At 40.9% G+C, this 23,474-nt stretch overlaps 2 protein-coding genes and 1 long non-coding RNA gene across 5 annotated transcripts in view; 2 read left to right on the top strand and 1 right to left on the bottom strand.

Moving 5' to 3' along the window:
• LOC135200316 (ethylmalonyl-CoA decarboxylase-like) overlaps window positions 1-6,566 on the top strand; it is a 62,543-nt gene extending 55,977 nt beyond the window's left edge. For all 3 annotated transcript variants that reach the window (XM_064228870.1, XM_064228871.1, XM_064228869.1), the window contains exon 3: window positions 4,234-6,566. In XM_064228870.1, coding sequence (XP_064084940.1) covers window positions 4,234-4,907 — 674 coding nt within the window. In that variant the 3' untranslated portion in view covers window positions 4,908-6,566. The remainder of the gene's footprint in view (window positions 1-4,233) is intronic.
• Window positions 6,480-23,474, bottom strand: part of LOC135200315 (DNA repair and recombination protein RAD54B-like) — a 173,870-nt gene continuing 156,875 nt past the window's right edge. Inside the window, exons 10-12 of the mRNA XM_064228868.1 lie at window positions 8,327-8,450; window positions 7,293-7,402; window positions 6,480-6,642 (exon numbers count right to left, since the gene is read on the bottom strand). Of these exons, the coding sequence (XP_064084938.1) occupies window positions 6,562-6,642; window positions 7,293-7,402; window positions 8,327-8,450 (315 nt within the window). The 3' untranslated portion in view covers window positions 6,480-6,561. The remainder of the gene's footprint in view (window positions 6,643-7,292; window positions 7,403-8,326; window positions 8,451-23,474) is intronic.
• LOC135199846 (uncharacterized) lies at window positions 16,241-17,183 on the top strand. The gene is made up of 2 exons (XR_010311136.1): window positions 16,241-16,742; window positions 17,112-17,183. It is a non-coding gene; the product is annotated as an uncharacterized LOC135199846 (long non-coding RNA).

Below are 23,474 nucleotides of genomic sequence, written 5' to 3'. Positions count from 1 at the left end.
CTATAATCATCATCTGATAGATTTGGCAGGTACTCAGACCCTGACTCTGAAACACTATCATCTGACATGATACTGAAAAAAAAAACATAAAATAACTGCAATCAAAAGGGGAAAAAGATTTGGAATTCAAATCTACATGGTTTACGGACAAAATCGTAATCATCCTTCTCAGATAATAGCCTGAGGCGCACTGGTATATGTTGGCCAGTACCCCTCCTAATATCCCATATGAAAATGACGTCACGACGTCCATCGGACGCTCATTGGTTAGAATGAATTGTGGGTGGAGCTTCAGCACCTCTCTCGTACACAATACTGTGTCTGGAAACCATCCAAGCTAAAGAAAACGCTTTGCTTTTCGAGGAGGGATGAAAGACGTACACGCGTACGTCCCGGTCTTTTATTACTGTACCGTAAAAGACGTACATGTGTACGTCCCAGTGCTGAAGGGGTTAAAAAGGCTCGAGCCAAATTCAGATGGCAAATAAAACATGCGAGACGAGAATCATGGGCACTTTTTATATCAACAATTACCTGGAAAACACCTATGACCAAGATCTGGACAGTTATTAAGAAAATAGCAGGAAAGTACAATCCTAGTCCCCTCCCTGTTTTAAAAGTCAACGGTGACTTTATAACAGACTCAAAGGCTGTAAGCAATGTTTTTGCAGAACATTTTGCAATGATATCAAGTAGGGATGAAAATTCTCCATTCTACAGGGAGAGAGTGTTAGCAGAGTCTGAAACACTTGATTTTACCTCTTTTAAATCTGAATCATATAATATGCCTTTTACCATGGAGGAATTTTTATTTGCTCTTAGTAATAGTAAAAACACTGCACCTGGACCTGATGAAATTTTATATGAAATGATCAAGAATACTTCAAAGGAAACTAAATTTTTTATTTTAAGTATTATTAATAGAATTTTTAAGGAGAGTGATTACCCTAGTGTTTGGGAAATAGCGACAGTTTTACCCTTTGTCAAGTCAGGGAAAGATTCATCTGTCCCTACAAGCAATAGACCAATAGCTTTAACATCCTGTTTTTGTAAACTTATGGAAAAAATGGTAAATTTTAGGTTGGTATGGTTTTTAGAATCAAAGAAGATTATATCATCATCTCAGTGTGGCTTTCGCCGTATGCATTCTTGCACAGATGTATTGATATGTTTGGAGAATGCAATTTGTCAGGCATTTGCTTCCAAGCAGCATTATGTGGCGGTTTTCTATGACCGAGAAAAGGCTTATGATATTACCTGGAGGCATGGAATTATGAAAGTCTTGCATGAAATTGGTCTGCATGGAGAACTACCAACTTTTTATAAAGTCTTTTTAAAAAACCGTTATTTTAAAGTGAGAGTAGGTAGTACTCTGTCTAATTTGAAAGAACAAGAGGAAGGAGTACCACAGGGAAGTGTGTTAAGTGTCACTCTGTTTGCCTTAGCCATAAATGGGATAGCCTAAAAAATTCCAAAAGATGTAATGTCAACAATGTTCGTTGATGATTTATCTATTTCGTGTGCTGCATCTAAAATGTCTGTTGCAGAGCGAAAACTCCAGTTGGTAATAAATAAAGTTAACAGTTGGGCAGCTGAGCACGGTTTTAAATTTTCCTCTGCCAAAACAGTTGTTATGCATTTTTGCCGTATCAGAGGGATTCATCCAGACCCAGATCTGTTTTTAAATGGACAGAGACTCGCATGTGTACAGGAAACAAAGTTTTTAGGCCTCATCTTTGACAGCAGGTTGACATGGGAAGCTCATCTCAGGAGCCTCAAAGTCAAATGCATGAAGGCCTTAGATGTTTTAAAAGTCTTAGGTCATACAAATTGGGGGGCTGATAGAAAGCACTTGTTACATGTTTATAAAGCAATAGTTGCTTCAAAATTGACATATGGGTCAGAAATCTACTCATCAGCTACGACAAGGAGATTGGATACTTTGAATGCAGTTCATCATGGGGGAATTAGAATTGCAACAGGAGCCTTTAGATCCTCTCCAATATCTAGTTTATTAGTGGATGCAGGTGAACTGCCCTTAGATTTGATAAGAAAATTTACCCTGTTGAAATATTGGTACCGCATGCAGAGAACTCCTGAGTCCTTAGCTTACAATACTGTTTTTAAAGGCAATTTTTGTATTTATGAAAAATATCCTTCATATCCAAAGCCTTTTGGATACAGGGTAAAATGTGCATTAGAGGAGCTCAATGTAATAAAAGGAAAAGTAATTCCAGCAAAATTTTCAAGATTCCCTCCATGGAAGTTGCCCTCTGTGAAATATTGTAAATGGTTTTCTGGTTGCAAGGCAGACTGTTCAGGTGATATTCTTAAGCAGAAATTCCTTTGCCATGCTGAAAAACATGATAACTCAAGGCAATTCTTTACCGATGGCTCCAAATCCAGTGCAGGCGTTGGGTTTGGAGTGGTATACCCTGACAGTAGTGTTAGCGATGCATTACCAAGTAGTGCTTCTATTTTTACTGCTGAACTTTTTAGCATTTTAACAGCCCTAAAGAAAATTGTAACTTTAAAAGGAGATAATTTTACCATTTTTAGGGATTCCAAGAGTGCCTTGGAAGCTTTGGCATCTTTTAATCCAGTACACCCTGTGGTACTGGAAATAACAGAGTGGTTGTTTTTATTAAAACAAAAACATAAGGCAGTTAACCTCTGCTGGGTTCCTTCACATGTTGGTATTGTTGGAAATGAACGAGCTGATGAATTGGCTAAGTTAGGTACATCAAAAAATCCAAGAAGTATAGCAATTCCCTGTTCAGACTACATTCCTGAAATTAAAAAGACTGTAGAATCAGTTTGGCAATTCTATTGGACAATAGAGAGTAATAATAAAATGAGAGAACTCTGATGTAATCAACCCCTGGCTTATATGTTAGAAGACCGTCGGAAAGAGACTGCATTATGTAGGTTACGGATCGGCCACACACGGATTACTCATGGGTTTTTAATGAACAATGACCCTGAACCATTTTGTGAGGATTGTCTTGTTCCCCTCACAGTAAAACATTTAATAGTAGAATGCCCCAGCTTAATATCAGCAAGGAACCGTCATTTTAACGTAGTTGGAAGAATGGATCTTAAACTGGATGCCATTATAGGCAGAGATTTTAATGAGGATAAGCTTTTTAGTTACCTTCGAGAAGCAGGTCTTCTTGAAAAAATTTAGGTTAGTTTGGTCAAGATGTTTGAGTTTGTGTATGTGTTAGTATGTGTCAGTGTATATCATTTGCTTTTAAGTCTCTTTAAATCAGGAAATTTTTATGTACATAAAATTTACCTCCAATTGATATATCTATTACCATATATAATGTTTTAGTACTTTTAATATCTATTTATTTTGACAGAACTCTGTAGAATTTGGAAGTTTGCGGGGTGCCTATGTTGCTTGTATTTTTTGTTTACAATTAATTTGAAATAGGTGTGTAGGTGAGATAGGTATTTCGTGTGTTTTTTGGGTTCTCTGTAGTTCTCTGACAGATTTTATATAAACATATTTATAGCATTTTAATTGACTTTTTCCTTTGCAATTCCTTTTAATGATACGGCGTCAATAACCTCGTCGTTGCGACGCCAGTAAGAATTAATAAATCAATCAATCAATCCACTCCTGTGAAGGCTACCTTTGGTCAGATACCAAGTCCTCTACAATAGTAAGAAGAGCACCGACCAGAGGCAGTAACAGTCTGCTGTAGCTCTCTTACAAAGTAAGGTACAACAGACACCTTGAGTGTTTACTGGTATTGTCATAAATGTAACTCATTTAGAAATACTAGTGGTCCACTGAATCCCACCTTCCCATCAATGTGTAATCAGCTGTATAATTGTTCGGTAAGACACTACAATAAAAATGGAATTTTCATTAGTAAAATGAAATTTTATTGTATACTTACTGAACAATTATGATTATACCCACCCTCCTCCCCATAGGTGGACGGACGGGCAGAAAGAATTGGATTCACCTAGGCAGTTGTACCTGGTTCTCCCGCGAGTAGAGGGAGATGACATCATCACCACCAGTGTTGGCGACGCCTATGCGCCAAATTTGAATTTACAGCTCGTGGAAATCACGGCTGTATAATTGTTCGGTAAGTATACAATAAAATTTCATTTTACTAATGGAAATTCCATTTTTAATTATTTTCATGGGCTTTGGTATTGCTGATTTGAAGTGTGTAGCCTAATATAGTTTTTTTTTTCTCTTTTCAAATAAAGGGTCTATGATGGTACAGTTAGCAGATATTGCTGAGGATCTGTCTCACTGGAAGGAAGGAAAGGGAATGATCTTCCAGGCAAAAGGAGATTTCTTCTGCTCGGGTGGGGACTTGACAACCGTGAAGGCCATCTGTAACCCTGAGGATGGACTGCTGATGTCCACTTTGATGCACGATACGCTCACCAAGATATATTCGTCACCTCTTCTTACTGTTTGTCTGGTACATGGCAAGGCCATAGGAGGAGGAGCAGAGTTAACAACCATCACAGACTTCCGACTGTTCACTGAGACTGGGGAGGTATGTTTTGTTCAGGGTCGCATGGGGGTTGTGACTGGATGGGGAGGTGGAACGAGATTGGTCAAGCTTGTCGGTGCAAACAGAGCACTGGACTTGCTGACAACGTCACGGAAGCTGGATGCCAGTCTGGCACTAGAGGTGTGTTATGCAGATCAAACAGTCTCTTCTAAGGACAGGCTGAGTGAGACCAAGGTGTGGCTGAAGGAGCGACTGTCCTATGATTCAGAGGTCACACAGGCACTCAAGAGAATTGTTGTTGATGCCAGGGATCTTCCATTTGAAGACAGTCTGTTACAAGAGAGACGGAACTTTTCGCCGTTATGGGGAGGACCTGCAAATGTAAGGGCATTGAAGGGAAATCTAAAGCACAAGTAACTGTATCTTATGTACCATTAATTTATCCCTGTTTTGACAAACTGGCTCATCCCATATTTTATTGTTTTTGAGTTTTCCAGTCAAAGTGTCTCAGTTGTTGATACTTGATAACATAAAAATTTCTGCTGTCTGCATTGTCAGATTTTCTAACAAAATTTCCACAAAAGATGAGCCAATTAGAAGCTCTGAATATCAAAATCTTTGGAGCCAATTTTCTCAGACTGATAAGAAATTTGCTTATGCCAGTTTATCAAACTAGGAAAGAATTGACAGCCATCTAATCAGGGTTTATTCCTACCCTTTGTGTTGGTACACGTTTATATTCTTATCTTACTCATGAATATCCTGGTTTAGATTTTGATCTGGTGCAACATTCAGGGGGCAGAGGTCACTGATTTTACAGGATCAGAAACCCATTGTAAAGTATTTGGTGCAATTCTGTTAGCATGGACAGTGGTGCCTCCTAGTATAAGCAGGCTACAATTAGCATTCACATATGTTTTCCGGTGTATAGTACACAAATTTATTTTGCCAATAATATAGCATATGAATTATGTAAAATGTTGAAGGAAATTATTATACTTCTAAGTTCCTTATAATAGGCTATATAATGATGACATATTTTGCCAGTGACCATTTGTGTTGAGGTAGGCCTGATTACTTATTATGAAATTGATGTGTGATATGATTAATAGTGCCAAATTGTGCCCAAAATAAAAGTTTTGCAGGTTGTAAATGTATTAACTCCCTTTCAGAAAAAAGGGTTGAAAGTCAATACAGGTACAGGACTCATACCACTTGTAGTAGGTTGTGCCCTATGTTAATTTACCTGTTTTTCTAATAACTGATCTCCTCTTTCTGTAGTTCCCATTACCTTCTGTTAATTTTTTCAAATGAACACCATAATACTCTTTAGAAGCTTGCATTTCAAGTCAATGGCCGCTTTGGTGGGCTTGTTTCATATGAATAGGGTTCTTCATGTTCTGAATAATACATAATAATAATAATTTATAAAGTCCCTGATTTGGTGATGTAAAGAAGTACTCCATTAATGAGTAATCTCTTCCAGGAATGTAGACAATTATGTTAGCAAAGGTAATATTTGCTGTACATAGTGATTTCAAGTATAGCTGAAAAGCTAGTTGTAATTACAGTATAATTTGTACATATCTCTTGGTATAAAGTGCATTGTAGTTATGTTACAGTTTGTGGAATAGCTATTTTAGTTAAGGTAATGTTCCTTCACTTTCCTTGCCTTCTGTCAAATATGTTAATTTGAAGTGAAAAGAAAATGGTATAGCTACTAAACAGATGCTGGTTGCTACATAATAAAGTACTGTAGTTTGGTGGACACTGGGACAGACATTCCCTTACATGGAGGGATTAACATTTAATTTACAGCATACCCTTACAGTTCTTTTGGGGAAAGGCTGAGCCCAGAAATAGATTTTTCCTACGTCAAAATCCCTTTTATAGCACAACCTATCCCATTCTTAAAAGTGAGAAAAAAATTTAAAAATTATAATCCCAAATATAAAATTCCACTGGTAAAATATGTGAATCAATGACTGCTGGTACTTGAAAATAATATATTTTTCCCTTTTCATTTATGTTCTACTTGTATCTGCAAATGTACATAAATATTTTTATATGATCAAATCTGTGTTTCCTTTTGGCTTGATTCATTACGAAAAACAAATGTTATGAAGTCAGATGCTGCTACTAAACACTGGTCCTGAAATGTAGAGAAATGTACGTGAGTAATATGAAAACATATTGTTACAATTAGAATATCACATTTAGGCCAAAGGCCAAGCACTAGGACCTATGAGGTTATTCAGCACTGAAACAGAAAGTGACAGTAAAAAGGTCTGAAAGGTGTAACAGGAGGAAAACCTTGCAGTTGCATTATGAATCAATTGCTAGGTTTTTTTAAACTAACAGCCTAAAAAAATCTGAAAATCAATTTATCAGTTAAATGGTGTTCAGGAGCTTGCATGTATGAGTGGAGACTGGGATATATGTCTTGGTGAAATATCTTGCGTGAAGAAACTACTTCTGGGAAAGCTTAGAATTAAAAATTTATTACTTTGAAAGAAAAAATAATATTATTAGTGTTGTTCCAGCATAGACAGCTATAATGCTGAAAAAGGTTGCTTCAATTCTACCCTTAAAGATATATTTTTCAGCATTTTTTGTGTCTGCTGCTAATTTTTTCACTATAACAGCATTATCAAATTACAATGCGTTTGTTGTTAGCATGATCATTGCTTCAAATAACTGATTATTCCTAAAAGGCTTATTAAGCTCAAATATGATGGATATACCTATCCTGACAACACACTGACAATTGAATGTAAGGAAATCATGTATGTATTTACTTACCCTAATGACATCTGGGTTAATTGGCTGTCCAATATGAGACCAGTTATGGAGCTGGTCCATCGTAGTGTTGAAGGTTCTTGGAGAATTTCCAACCTTACCCAACTGGCATACTATTTACATATGAAAAAAAAAAAAGTTAAGATACAACTATTGTTAAAAGATATTCCTTTCTGGAAAATGGATGATATACATAAATGTATAATACATAACTGTTCTTTTTGTTCCTTTAAACTGTAGTTTTGTAAATGTAGTAAATTGGTGAAGTCCTTTTTATTTGCTGAATCATAGATATCAAAGACACAGCCTGGTTTGGTAATGACTGTCAGAGCTTATTTGAAGAAACGGCAGAAAAGGAAAAGGTCTTTTTGACATGGAATAATGCACCCATGTTTTGATGAAACTGGCATACCCCATTTTTTCAAGTTTTTCAGTTTTCAAGCCAAAGGAACTTGGTTTTTGATACTCTACAACATCAAAACTGCAGCTGTCTGTGTAGTCACATTCCCAAACCAAATGTCCTCTAAGGACGAGCTAATTAGAAGCTCTTGAATAGCATCTTTAAAGTCCATTTTCTCAGAATGGGGAAAAACTAGCTTAAACAAATTCATCAAACTAGGGATGAATTGTATCCTACTAAGAACTGTAGCTTAGAGGGTTCATGCCTTGGCTAAAATACAATTAAAAAGAATCCAGTTCTTGTATAACTCAGGAACACGTGGTGAATATGTAGATGATAAGTATTTGTAAGGAGTGAAACAGTGAAAATGCAAGAAGAAATTTTAAATTAGTACACTATAAACATTTACATAAATAAAAAAAAATACCAACCATAGCTGATGTATGCAGACCTAAATTTTAGACCAGTTAGTGCCTCTCTAAAGGGAAAGTAACTACAATGCTGCTGGTACCTCTTTAGATGATAACTTACAATACTGTATGATCTACTTCTATACTATCTTATTTCATCAGCAGCAGATAGCAGAAAAAAAACTTAGTAGCATTTGTAAGGTGACACAAAAATATTCACAACTTACCTCGTTCTGACTCGGGTTCAGAGGATTGTTCATCAACTTGCGACACTTCTCCAGAACAGTCGCACCTGCACTTCAAAAGATCATGGGTGAGGCATGCTGTATCACTGTGCATCGTGAACAAATCCTGTTGGAAGAAAAATACAACTTTCAAAAATGAATCTGATCTTAGTTTTCTGTAAAAGAAAACTAATGAGATAGCTATTTGTCAATCCACCCACACTTTTCCTGTCTGCCTTCAAATCTTAAAAACTACAGAGACTAGAAGGCTGCAAATTGGTATTTTGATCATCCACCCTCCAATCATCAAACATACAAAATTGCAGACCTTTAGCCTCAGTATTTTTTCTTTTACTTCAGGTTAAAGTTAGCCATGATTGTGTGTCTGGCTCCACTAAGGGTGCCAATGGCACAAACCACCACTGGGCCATGGGTGAAAGTTTCAAAGGCTGTGGCTGGGAGTTTCATACAACATTATACACCGTACACAAAATTTCGACTGGGCTGAAGAAACTTCGGTGTATTTTTTTTCTCTTGTGAATGAAATATAAAATTTAGGCCAAAGATCAAGCCCTGGGACCTTACTATAGCAAGACTATGGGAATCAAATGTGTGCATGACATTTATAAATGCTAATAAGTAAAAAATATTTTCAGCTCTTGAAGACCTAAGTGTTTTTTTCATTTTTAATATCTGACCTGTGTGGATTATAGTCTCAATTCTATCTGTATCTTGTTCTATTTGGGATGATATGTTAGTTTGCTGTTTATACAGTATAATTGCACAGTTACGATGTCATTTGTGTCTTTAGTTTTCTCTTTATCTGCGATTGAAAGGAAATGCTGCAAAAGCATAACTGCAGTAGCTTTACCAGGGCACTGGTAGCCAAGAACATTTTCCACAAAACTTGACTAGACAGTTTACTCTGTAGGCCTAATTGTCACTTGGTAATCTGTTCAAGTTTGTTTATTTTGCCACACGAGATACTTATGCAATAATGATAACTCTCGCCCTCTGTTCGGGCTGGAAGTGTATGTATATCTTTAAGGGCATTACTACATTTTATGGTAAAATAATAACAAACAGTACTAGTTTTCAAATAATATTAAGTTTAGTGAGATTAAACAATAACAATAACATTTCTCTCTCTCTCTCTCTCTCTCTCTCTCTCTCTCTCTCTCTCTCTCTCTCTCTCTCTCTCTCTCTCTCTCTCTCTTACTTAGATGTTTATTTGTTTTGTAGTATAAATAAATTATTTACCTTATAACTAATTTTCAAATATTAATAAGATTAATAAAAAAATAGCTATTCCCAGTCTTTTTATCCACTTGGAGGAAGGAGGGTGGGGGAGTAAATGACAGTTTGATATACGAATCGGGCAGAGGGGAAGGAGTGTTACGCAGGCGCGCAAGCGCGAATTTCTGTCTTGCCGCACTAAAAAGTATAGGTGACACATTTCGGAAATTATTTCGTCACTTTGACATAATTTTTGTACCATTTTAAATTAGCTGTTAGTACATAGAGTATTATATATGAAAATGTGCGCATTTTTATGTAGAATACAACAACAAAAAATACTCATGATTGTAGCTTTTATCAGTTTTGAGATATTTTCATATAAATAACGATAAGTGCCAAAATTTAAACCTTTGGTCAACTTTGACTCTACTGAAATGGTCAAAAAACGCAATTTTAAGCTAAAACTCTTATATTTTAGTAACATTCAATCATTTACCTTCATTTTGCAACAAATTGGAAGTCTCTTACACAATATTTTGATTTATGGTGAATTTATGAAAAAACTTTTTCCTTACATCCGCGCGGTAATTCTTCCGAAAAAAATCATACATGTGATTGTGGTAATGTTTTCACCTTTTAAAATTAGCCGTTACATAAAGTTTTATACAATAGTACCTCAAGATACGAAATTAATCCGTTCCGAGGCGGCCTTTGTATAATTGAGTTTTTCATATCTTGGAACACATTTTACATGTAAAATGGCTAATCTGTTCCAAGCCCTCCAAAAACACCCCATTAAATTTCATAATAAAGCTAAATTGACCTATAAACAATGAAATACTACAACAATTTGGACCATTCAATACCTAAATTAAGAATAAATATCCAAACCTGTAAATAAAGTGTATAATTAGTGTACAAGAAATATTATTACTGTAACGTAAAATGTCGAAGCTTACCTTTCGAGTGAGGCTATCTCCGAAAGTGGCGGCAGAGGAGGAGGAGGAGGACAAACGGCAGATAACGTATGTACGTACGTACACTTAACTTTACGAAAACACATAAAAAATTTAAGGAAAACTATAAAAATAAAATTTACGAAAAACATTAACAAAACTGTAACACTCAACTTACAAAAATCTAAAAATTACGTAAATTTTTTTTTTCTTTTTTTTTTTTACTTTATGTAGGCTTTTTTTTTTTTTTTTTATAACAGAATTTCAACTTCATCACCACTTTCAACGTTGTTTTTCATCACTTGGTTCTTCCTTTTTGCTTTCAACTTTCTGTTTTTTATCACCTGGTTCTTCCTTTTTGCTTACTCCTGCTAATGCTGAAGGCCTCTTTAAAAAATAACTATCCAAGGAAGATTGCTTCTGCCTGCTTTTGACAATGTTCCTAAAACGACTCAGGCAAATGTCATCGAACTGCGCAAGCATACGACCTGTGTGAGCCTTTTCGGGCTGTCTTTTTTCTATGAACGAGTGCACTTAATGAAAAGCGGCTAAGACCTCCTTAATTTCTGCCGTTGTCATAGGCTCCTCCTCTTCATCGCCGCTGCTGGAGAACTCCTCTTGAACGACATTATGTTGCATGGCCTCCAACTCCTTCAGGTCATCCGTCGTAAGCTCCTCTTGGTGCTCCTCGAGAAGGTCGTTGATGTCGTCCTCGTCGACGACCAGCCCCATGAACTTGCCGAGTGCAACGATCTCGTCAAGATCTGGTTCCAAAACAGTTTCGGGATCGTCAACTGTTTCGGACTCAGCAGCACCAGCTTCGCCCACGTCGAATCCCTCGAAGTCTCGGTCGGATACGGCATCAGGCCAGAGTTTCCTCCACGAGGAATTCAAGGTTCGCCTCGAAACCTCCTGCCATGCTTGGTCGATGATTCGGATGCATATGACGATGTCAAAATGCTCCTTCCAAAATTCACGCAAGGTGAGGTTTGTAGTATCGGTGATGTCGAAACATCTTTTGAAAAGATGTTTCGTGTACAGCTTCTTAAAGTTCGCTATCACTTGCTGGTCCATGGGCTGGAGGAGAGGGGTGGTGTTGGGCGGAAGAAAAAGAATCTTAACGAAGGAATACTCCGCTAGGATATCTTCCTCGAGGCCAGGAGGGTGGGGAGGGGCATTGTCCAACACCAGCAGACATTTCAGGGGGAGGCGCTTCTCTTGCAAAAAACTCTTCACAGTCGGGCCGAAACACAGATTTACCCACTCGGTGAACAAAAGCCTCGTTACCCAGGCTTTTGCATTAGCCCTCCACATCACTGGAAGCTTCTCCTCCTTCAACACTTTGTGGGCCTTGAAGGCTCGAGGAGTCTCGGAGTGATACACCAGTAGGGGCTTCACCTTGCAATCCCCACTGGCGTTCGAACAAAGTGCGAGCGTAAGCCTGTCTTTCATAGGCTTATGCCCGGGTACCTTCTTCTCTTCCTCCGTGATGTACGTCCGACGAGGCATTTTTTTCCAAAAAAGGCCAGTCTCATCACAGTTGAAAACCTGCTGAGAACTGTAGCCTTCCTTGGTCATCATCTCGTCGAAAGTCTTCTTAAATGTTTCGGCCGCTTTCGTGTCCGAGCTGGCAGCCTCCCCATGACGCACCACCGAATGGATGCCAGTCCGTTTACGGAATTTCTCGAACCAGCCATGCGAAGCCTTGAACTCTGGGGTTTGCGTTGAAGTCCCTTCCCCTCTGTCGTCTTCCGCCTGCGCAATCAAATCGCCGAAAATAGCACTGGCCTTGTGAGCGATTGCCGTCTCCGTTACTGTATCGCCAGCGATTTCTTTGTCTTTTATCCAGACGAGGAGCAGCCGTTCCATCTCGTCGTGCACATGGCTCCTCTTGCTGGACAAAATAGTGATGCCTTTCGATGGTGTAGTTGCTTTGATGGCATCCTTCTGTTTAAGGATGGTGCCTATTGTCGACGGATTACGGCCGTATTCCTTTGCGATCACACTCAATCGCATACCAGCTTCGTACTTCTTTATGATCTCCATCTTTGTCTCCAGAGACAGCATGCGCTTCTTTCCGTGAATTTCAACTTTCTTGGGACCCATGACTATGTTAATTTACGTAAAGTTACACAAATACGTAATAATACAGTCTTCGCACAACACGATAATATGTACTGCAACGAAATCACTAACTAATTTACGTTACTAAACGAAATCGTTGGAGCGAACGAATGCCGAATGCGTACGATAAAGTTTCGGGTGCGAAGTGGCCGAGCTAAGGCACGCCAACACGTACGTATAGAAGATGCATGATGGGAGGGATGCTGTCCAATCAGAGAGAAGGATCTCCTGGCTTGGCTAGCATCAGGAACCAATGGGAGAGTAGGAGGATGGTGGCGAGTCTATGATAACTAAGATGGCGGCGTGCGGCGCGAGTTTCAAAATTGTTATGGGGCGAATCTCGGACTTTCAGAAACCTTTCGTATCTTGAAAACTTTTCGTATGTAGAGCAGTAAAATTTTTCGTCTTTGCTTTCGTAACTTGGATTTTTCGTAAGTTGAGCCTTTCGTATCTCAAGGTACTACTGTATATGGAAATGTGCGCAATTTCATGCACTATACAACTAATAACAACCCATGGTTGTAGCTTTTATCAGCTTTGAAATATTTGCATATAAATCACGATAAATAGAAAAAAACCACGTTCGGTCAACTTTGACTCTACCGAAATGGTCAAAAAACGCAATTGTAAGCTAAAACTCTTATATTCTAGTAATATTCAATCATTTACCTTCGTTTTGCAACAAATTGGAAGTCTCTAGCACAATATTTCGATTTATGATGAATTTATGAAAAAAATAACATTTTCTTTACGTCCGCGCGGTAACTCTTCCGAAAAAATCATACGTGCAATTGTGGTAATGTTTGCACCATTTTAAATTAGCCGTTTTATATATGAAAATGTGTGCAATTTCATGTAGAATACAACAAAAAATAATCGAAGGTTGTAGCTTTTCTCATTTTTGAAATATTTGCATATAAATCATGATAAATATGAAAAAAACCACGTTCGGTCAACTTTGACTCTACCGAAATGGTCGAAAAACGCAATTGTAAGCTAAAACTCTTACAGTCTAGTAATATTCAGTCATTTATCTTCATCTTGAAACAAATTCGAAGTCTCTAGCACAATATTTAGATTTATGGTGATAAAAAAAAAAAAATTCCTTCCCTCCGCGCGCAGATTCTCCGCCACAAATCTCCGAAATGCGTATGTCGCATTCTCGGAATATTTGCTCCATTTCATATTAGGCATTTCATAGAGTTTTATATATGAAAATGTCTGCAATTTTATGTAGAATAAAACAAAAAATATTTGAAGGTTGTAGCTTTTCTAATTTCCGAAATAATTGCATATAAAAAAAAATATATATAAAAATTTGACATTCGGTCAACTTTAACTCGTCAGATATGGTCGAAAACTGATGTTGTAAGCTAATGCTCTTACAGTATAGTAATATTCAATCATTTGTCTTCATTTTGAAAGAAATTGGAAGTCTCTAGGACAATATTTATATTTATGGTAAATTTTTGAAAAAAATATTTGTTTACGTCAGAGCGTTACGAATTCATGCATTATTTTGTGATAATACTTTCTCTGTGTTGCTTTTATCGTTTTACAATGTGTTATATACCAAAATGATCGAAATTTAGTGAACATTACAATGAAAAAAATTAACTCGTTACCTTTAACAGTTTTGCGCATAGCGCGATTTGAATACAATTATATATGAAATTTTGTTTTCGCGCTATCATATATCGCATTATTTATATATGATAATAATAATTTTTTTCATTTCTTATGGTTGCATACTAAATTTCAGGCAATGACAAAAAAGGAGCCAAAAATTAACTCTTAATCTTTTAAACTAAGCGCGCTGTGATTTTTTGAAAAAAATATTTTTTCCGCTTCCGCGCTCACTCCGAGACCACCTCGGCACACAGAAGACGATTTTTAATATACCCCTTTGGCGTTTAAGGGTTAATAAAAAAAATGCAAAATATAACCTGTAAATAAAGTGTATATTAGTGTACATGGTAACAAGAAATATACTGTACGTAAAATGTGAAAGCTTACCTTTCGAATGAGGCTACGTACATACGTAACAATCCAAGGAAGATTGCTTCTGCCTACTTTTCACAATGTTCCTGTGTGAGCCTTTTCGGGGGGTGCTACTTCACTATGGTTTCGTTTTGTGACTCGTTGTCCTCTTACAAATATTGCATTTATGAAAAGCGGCTTTAATTTCTGCCGTTTTTTTCTCTTCTTTTGTACATATGTACGTACATACACTTTAAAAAATATACGTACACAATGTTCCTGTGTGAGCCTTTTCGGGGGGTGTCTTCTACAAATGATTGCACTTTATGAAAAGCGGCTTTAATTTCTGCCGGTTTTTTTTCTTTTTTTGATTTTTACCTTTTTTTTTTACTTTTTTTTTACTTTACGTAGGTTTTTTTTATTATATATACAGAATTTCAACTTTCCATTTTCTGGGCTCAGCTCGTGTCGGCCTATGAAAGGATCCTTAAGGGACCGCCCCGTCAAAAATGACGAAATATTTTGAAAAAAGTCGATTTCTAGTGAATCAACCATCGAATACTTCATGGAAATGGCAACCCACTCCCGAAGTTTCAGAGCAATACAGTAAGTCCTCGGGTTACGCTGGTCTCGACTTACGATGTTTCGTGGTTACGAACGCGCCCCCATAAAAATATAAAAAATAATATTTTGCGTCGTTCCGTCTTACGCGGTTTAGCGTCGTAAGCAACGTAAACAAACGCGAACTAGTTCCAGGCGCACGGCGGAAGAATACGCTTTGTGGGGAAGAGGACGGCGTCGCTTCGCTACGCTCATTCCTCGCCCATACGCCATTTTGGTTGTTTACACTGCCTCTCTCTCCCTCGTGTTGTATCGTTTTTGTAACTTTTTGCTCTTTGTTATGGCTCCCAAGCGCAAGGCGGACTCTTCTGATGGTAGTGCATCGAAGAAAAGAAAGGCCATCACCATGGAAATTAAAGTGGACATTATAAAGCGATCTGAGAAGGGAGAAACGCCAACAAACATTGGCCGCTCGCTTGGCCTTAGCCGTTCGACCGTTGCTACCATTATCAAAGATAAAGAGCGCATCGTTGAACATGTGAAAGGATCTGCTCCTATGAAAGCGACAGTGATAACTAAGCAGCGTAGTGGTCTAATAATTGAAATGGAAAGGTTATTGGTGCATCTCCAGCAACTTCTGGAGGTTCTTTTTCTCTTCACTAACCTCCCCCAGTCTCTCCAGCACCGCAGCTTCCTCTCCAGTGTGCAAGCCAATCAAACTAATAAAGGTAAGGAATTGTTCTCTCGTTGTTATTGATAGGTATTTACATTAAATCATGTGGTATTTTTCAATGTTCCGACTTACGCTGAAAATACGTGTTACGATGCATCGTAAGAACGGATCAACGTCGTAACTCGAGGACCCCCTGTATATTGATTCTAACTATTTTCTACAATATTTTGCTAAAATAAGTTATTATTTTGACAATCACACTCTTATTTCCCTATTATTAGGTTATTACAGCGTAAATAATATAAATATACAAGGATTATAATCGTATACATATATCATGAATAAAAATAATGTTTAGCAACTCGTCCACTGCTATACGGTAGCGAGTAGGCGATGGACTGGAGCTTTGGAAGTCAGTGCCTTGAAGGCTATCTTAGCAGACGGTCGTCTGTGTCGTCTGCTCGCGTGACGTTTCTTGTGTTTCGTCTGCTACTTGTCACCGTTCATCGGGCGATTTTTTAGATTTATCTGGATTCTCTACACTGCAAATCATTTCTGCAATGCCCAGGAAGAAAGGCTACATCAAGAGGATGGCCGAAGCAGTTGAGAAAGCGAGAGAGGTGAAAAGGAGGAAACTGGACGAGCGTCAGCCATTTTAACTCCACCACCAACAGCTGATCCTCCCCAGCCATCAACGAGCCATATGACCGCCACCACACCACTGCCTCCCTCCACCACTGGTGCTCCAACACAAACTCTCACCAGTTCAGTGCGTAGAAAGATCAGTATTAAAAAAAAAAGAAAAAGAAGGTGTACAATAGCTGCTCTGCTGGAGCATACTAGTCGCCGTGGGATGTGGTCAACTTTAAATGCCATTTTCTCAAAAGTGAGTTATTGTCTTTTAAACCACTACTTCTTCGTTAGTTTTTATCCGATTTTCACAATTTTTTTTTCATTGTATTCGTCTTTAAAAGTTCTATAACTTGCTCAGAACCAATCTTTGAAAATGTTTCTCTTTCTTTATTTAAAATTACATTATTTACGTAACAGATTTTTATTACAAATTTAAACGCAAAAATAATAACTTTATCCCTCTAAGTACAAATTTTGTTTTAAGGAGATTGTTGACACACTCTTTAGCTATTAAATGAGACTAGGTTTAGCTTCCTATCTCTGATAGTTTTAAAGCAGTAGCAGTTTTTTGGATGCATACGAAAATGCCCTTTTTTATTTTATTCTTTCTTTTCTATTGCAGATTTTGCATTCAGCAGATGGGAGAAGAGTCCAGGTATCAAGATTGCCCTAAAATAAAATTTTCAATTAGTTACCATGTGTTTTTGTAACCCATGTCATTTTTTGCCATGCCCCCCCTTAATATCATTCTTTCTAGGTAAAATTAATCTAAAATTACCAGAGAAAAACAAAATTAAGAAAATGTCAGTAAAACTGACTCGCTCACTCTTAAAAAGAAGTGTCGGTATGGTAATAGGGGCGAGTGGGAACACTACCACGAGACATTCACCAATTAGACCTTCCAATCAAAATCCCCACAAGAGAGAGCTGATACCAACGGGCGATGCGGCCGCTACTACTACTACTAGAGGACGCCACGGACAGCAGCGCCCCTAGCGGACATCCTTAATCTTTAGCGCTAGCGTTCAGACGCATTTTCTCTGTGCTTGTGCCTATTTACGGGATTTCTTATCACCATCGCTATGGAACGTTCTGCCATCGCAACGGCTAAGTTAAGTGCCTCATAAGTAATGTTTTTCTGTATTTTTGTCTTCCGGGAACCAGTATTTTCCTTCTAATAGGTCATATACGGTTTCCCGGTTGTCTCGTGGCGGCGCCATGCTGCCTCGTTAAGAATTCCCGGTCCTCCATACTGGGACTTCTTATACTTATGGGCTTACTATATTACGTTCATCGTTTTTTACATCGAGTTTTAGCTAGATTAGCCCCTTTACCATTTCTCTTAGTTTGGTATTTAGGGCTATTATTATTGTTCCAGCCCAGCATCCCGGCTCTTGCTCTTCATCGGCTATCGCTGGCTCCGAGTAGGCTTCTGTTCCTCGGAACAGTTTGCCTCCTCCTGGGCTTCTTTTTCTTCTACTAAAAGTGTCTTTTCCATCTTACGATGTAAATTTAGTTCTATTTAGGGTGTTAGGCTAGCCTAGGTGCATGTCCCATGTATTGGTACAGCCTGGTTCACGTGGCCCCCCACGGTTGTGTTGATCGCGGCTTAGGCCACTTGCAGTCACGTGTTCCATCGCACCTTACCCTTCCCCTCCCCTCCCTACCAGGTATAGGGAGGCGCTGGGGGACCCCTTGGTTGTCATGACAACCTCAGTTGCCTTCCTCCCTCTCTCTCTGAGGTGGCCAGGGGTTCCTCCCAGCGGGGGGTATAGGGCGACCACTCATAGGGTACCGAGTCTCCGAGCGGGTAGTTGTTGAGGCGGGGAGGAGTAGGCCAACCCCCCCCCCTCTCTCTCTCCCGCCGTGTTACGCCGAGACCTTCCCCCCCCTTCCCCAGTTGCTCAGCCACCTTCCCTTTCTATAACGAACGGAGCCTTCCGTCGCAGCCGGGGCACCTTTGGTTATAGATGACTGGCTCCGCCAGCGGGCGGGGGGTCACTACTAGTGGTCGGTTGCTTGCCTACTATATCCTTACATCTCTCCCCCGCTACCGGAAGGGAGCTTGCTTCTTACCCGGGTACTCTTCTAGTAGACGGGTGGAGAAAGGTTTGATATTACTGTTATTTTAAGGATATACCCTAATTTTACGATGATTTGTTTAGTTTTATTATTCATTTATTTACCATCCCCGCCATTATTCGTCGTGGTTTCCTTTTACCACCACTCCTGGTTGGATTCTATCTCTTGTCTCCGCCGCCAGCGGAGCAATAGCCTAGGACAACCAACCAACCTTGTTACCACGCGTATTATGGCGGGGCTCTGGTTTAATCTAACTTTCTCGCTCCGGCACCAGCGGAGCAACTGTTAGGCTGTAAGTGTTCTTCTGATACTCATGTATCTTTCCACTTACAGGCTACCAACTGTCAGGTCCTGGGATGCAACGCGACATTGTACGACCCTGCGGCCACGATGAGTGCAGGTCTCACGCTCCATGTGCCACGTCATTCAACAGATGATCGTCTGCACCCTGGAAGCCTGCGCCATCTGCTACGACCTGGTCAGTCAGCTGGTGGAGGGGGTAAGTCGATTATAGACTTCTTTATCAATTTACTAACAACTTAGACATAAGTTTGTTAACCCCGTTCCGCCATTAGAAGCTCATCTCGCCTTTTCTTTCAGGCTACTGGTGTGAGGGAGGTCGCCCTTGCTACTCTGAAAGCGTGGGTGGGCGGCTTCGGGAAGAACGCCGCCAAAGGCCAGCCTTACATCCTTGACAAGAAGCTGGCCGTCCAGATCTTCCCTGCGGGCAAGTCAACAGGGTATGTTGACCCCTTGTCCGCAGCCCCTCTCATAGCCTCCATCCAGCAAGAGCTGCAGCATTCTTTCGGGGTCGTAGCCTCACAGGAGTCGGTCCCGGACGTCGCTACCCTGGACCTCAACATCGAGCCTATGGCGGTAGGGGCAGAGGATTTGTTGGTTGAGGTAGGTGTGTCGGGCACCCAAGGTCTTTCCTTGGGCGTTCCTGGATCTTCTCCTGTCCCTTCTTCAAGCGCTTCTTTCCAAGGCTTTGTGGGATCTGAGATCCCTACCCGCTCTCCCGCTCTCTCTGTACCCCCAAAGGTGAAGGGACAGAGAGAACCGAAGACTCTAACTAAGACGACTTCTAAGAAGTCATCTTCGTCTTCTTCGGCTAAGAAGTCTTCGACTTCTTACGCTGACGCGGTGAAGGCTAAGCCGAGCTCTTCTTACTCGAAGAGCTCTAGAAGCAAGGCTTCTAAGGAGAAGGCTCGCGCTCCCGCCGAGCCAATGCCTTCTCCGGCCTCCACCGCATCCACTCCGGTAACGCCGGTGGGAGGAGCGGGACCCAGCACCTTTGATCCCACTGCTTTCTCAGCAGTGGTGATGCAACAGGTGGGCGAGATGGTTGGCTCGCAAGTCTCCGCCCTGGGGACGAAATTTGAGCAGATGTTCGCACAACTGTCGAGCACTCTGTCTCAATCAGGCCAGTCCATCCAAGATCTCTCTAACAGGGTTAGAGAGAATGAGGACCGAGTAGCTGGGCTCTCTCAGGTCCCCCTTCCAGTCTCCCCAGTGCCAAGTGCTGGTATTTTCCAGCTCTCGCCATACGACTCTCTGCCAGCTTTCTCTATGGAGAACCCATGGAGAGTAGCCGCCTACGCTCCATTTAAGGATGGTATGATCTCTATCCCGGAGTGTGGAACTCGAAGGATTGAGGACTTCGAGTTTTATCCTCCGGGTTTGACGCAGCCTTTCATCGGCTATGCTAGGCTGACCGTAGCGGCTCTGACTAGGGAAGACAAGATCTCTAGGGAGGATGTTCTCTATAGTAGGGATCATGCCCAACGGGAATGGGTTCACTGCCTTGAGGACTGGGAGTGCACAAACACCAAGCTCCAGGCCTATAAGAGTCGTTTCACTATTTTTGCGACGGAAGAGGAGGCTTCTCTTCCGTTCGCCACGAAAATAGTAGAGAGGACTCTTCAGGCAGTCCTCAAGGATGAGCCCATGCCACAGCTAAGGGAGGCGGAGTCTACTTCTCCGCTCTTCCCAGCCTTTGGAGAATTGTGGGAGAACTTGCCAGCCACGTTCACGCTTGGCAAGCTCAAGCCGGACTGCGCCATGGACCAGTTCGGCGAGAAGCTTCCAAGGCTGCCTGATTCCTTGATTCAGGCGGAGTTCGACGCGCGAACTAGGTTTGGCAGGTCCCTCAATTCACTGATAATAACGGAAATGGCTGCTCTCTCATATGCTACGGAACCTCTATTTAAGATCTTGGCCAAATCCCAGCTTCAGACGGTTCAGACGGATGCTTTCGACTTCTTCCAAGCTAGGAGGAATTGCCGAAAGCACGTTCTGCAGGAGTGCACTATTAGGCACGAGCCTAATAGACTCCTGGCTTCTAGCATGTGGGGAGCGGATCTCTTCCCAGAGTCCGCTGTAAATGAAGTGCACCACGAGGCTGCTAGGCTCAACCAGAGCCTTAGAGCTAGGTGGGGTATTTCATCCAAGAGGAAGCAAGATTCCGTCCCCACTGCTGGTAAGAAACCAAAGAAGTCTGGTAAAAGGTTCCAGCCTTACCAGAAACACCAGCAACAGCAGCAATTTGTTCAGGCCGTCCCGGTTACCCAACAGGGACAACCTGCTAGTTCGAAACAGAACCAGCCCATCCTCCTGCTGTCTCCTCAATCACAACCGTCGACCTCCTACGCACTCTCGCCGGCCTTCAACCCTACGTATGAAGGTCAGGGCTACCCTCCCTTTAACAAGCAACCGAGAGGTAGGGCGAGAGGCTACTTTCGCCAGCGTGGCGCAGGAAGGGCGACAAGGAGCAGGCAGTTCAGAGGAGGGCGTGGTGGTCAACCCGCCCATCAACAATGAGGCTCCCCAGGTAGGAGGGAGGCTGTTCCTCTTCCGTCACAGGTGGGGGTTCAGCAATTGGGCACAGAGCATAGTGTCCAAAGGATTGGGTTGGAGTTGGATCAAAGATCCTCCTCCAATCAAATCATTCCGCCAAATACCATCAAAGGAATTGACAGATTACGCGGAGGAACTCCTTCAGAAAGGAGCTATTGCGAGAGTCAAGCATCTAAAATTTCAAGGTCGCTTATTCAGCGTGCCAAAGAAAGGCTCAACAAAAAGAAGGGTAATCTTAGACTTGTCAAAGCTAAACTCTTTCATTCGTTGCGACAAGTTCAAGATGCTTACCCTCTCGCAAGTAAGGACCTTACTTCGCGTGGAGCCGTCACATGCTCCATCGATCTTACAGACGCATACTATCATATCCCTATAGCCAGACACTTCCGCCCATTCCTAGGATTCAGGCTAGGAAATCAGACATTCTCATTCAAAGTGATGCCCTTCGGTCTGAATGTAGCCCCCAGGGTATTCACGAAAATAGCATTAGTGGTTGTGCAGCAATTGAGAACTCAGGGAATCATGGTAGCAGCATACCTCGACGATTGGTTGATCTGGGCACCAACTGTCGAGGAATGTCTCAAAGCCACCAAAAAGGTAGTTCACTTTCTGGAACATCTGGGGTTCCAGATAAACAAAACGAAATCCAGACTTACCCTGGAGTCTCGTTTTCAGTGGCTGGGAATCCAATGGGATTTGTCTTCCCACAATCTGTCAATTCCAGTGGCCAAACGGAAGGAAATAGCAAAATCTGTCAGGCAATTTCTCAAATGCAAACAAACATCAAGGAGAAAACCAGGAAAGAATCCTAGGGTCCCTTCAGTTTGCTTCGGTAACAGATATCCTCCTGAAAGCAAGGCTAAAAGATATAAATCGAGTTTGGCGATCGAGAGCAAACACCAAATCTCGAGACAAGTTGTCAGTAATTCCACAGATCCTTCGCAATCAACTCCGTCCATGGGTCAAAAGTAAAGAACTTAGCCAAGCGGGTACCCCTTCAATATCCCCTTCCAGTGTTAACCATTCACACGGATGCCTCCCTGTCCGGGTGGGGGGGATATTCTCAGTTCAAACAGGTTCAGGGGACTTGGTCAGTTCAATTTCGCCAGCTCCACATAAACGTTCTGGAAGCAATGGCAGTATTTCTTACCTTGAAGAGACTGCTTCCCCCGAAAAAGTCTCACCGAAGGCTAGTTTTGGACAGTGCAGTGGTAGTTCATTGCATCAACAGGGAGGGTCCAAATCCAAGCATGTGAACCATGTCATGATAGCCATCTTTGCCCTAGCAAACAAACACAAATGGCATCTGTCCGCCACTCACCTGGCGGGGGTAAGAAATGTGATAGCAGACGCTTTGTCCCGGTCAGTTCCTCTGGAATCAGAATGGTCCCTAGACGACGGGTCATTCCAGTGGATATGCCGGAGAGTCCCAGGTCTCCAAGTAGATCTCTTCGCCTCACAAGCGAACCACAAGCTCCCTTGCTATGTGGCCCCCAACCTGGACCCTCTGGCTTATGCCACGGACGCCCTGTCGTTAGATTGGGATCAGTGGAGAAAAATTTATGTTTTTCCTCCAGTGAATCTTCTCTTGAAAGTCTTAAGCAAACTGAGGACTTTCAAGGGAATAGTAGCTCTGATTGCACCGGACTGGCCCAAGAGCAACTGGTATCCTCTTCTTCTGGAATTGGGTCTCCGACCTCAACGGATTCCCAATCCCAAGCTGTCACAATCAGTACAAATGAGGACTGTGTTCGCTTCCTCAGGAATTCTTCAGACCCTAACTTTATGGACTTCATGAAGTTTGCGGCTAATAAAGATGCTAATATTGATCCACAAAATGTTCTCTTCCTAGAATCAGATAAGAGAGAGTCAACCATTAGACAATATGACTCAGCTGTTAAAAAATTAGCATCCTTCCTGAAAGAATCAAACACTACAACCATGACAGTTAATCTAGCTATATCCTTTTTCAGATCCTTGTTTGAAAAAGGTTTAGCAGCTAGCACTATTACTACTCATAAATCGGCTTTGAAGAAGATCTTTCAGT

Source organism: Macrobrachium nipponense, chromosome 26, assembly GCF_015104395.2.
Source record: "Macrobrachium nipponense isolate FS-2020 chromosome 26, ASM1510439v2, whole genome shotgun sequence".
Classification (NCBI taxonomy): Eukaryota; Metazoa; Arthropoda; class Malacostraca; order Decapoda; family Palaemonidae; genus Macrobrachium; species Macrobrachium nipponense.
Note: the sequence above shows the minus strand (reverse complement) of the source record. Positions and strands in the feature narration are given on the sequence as shown.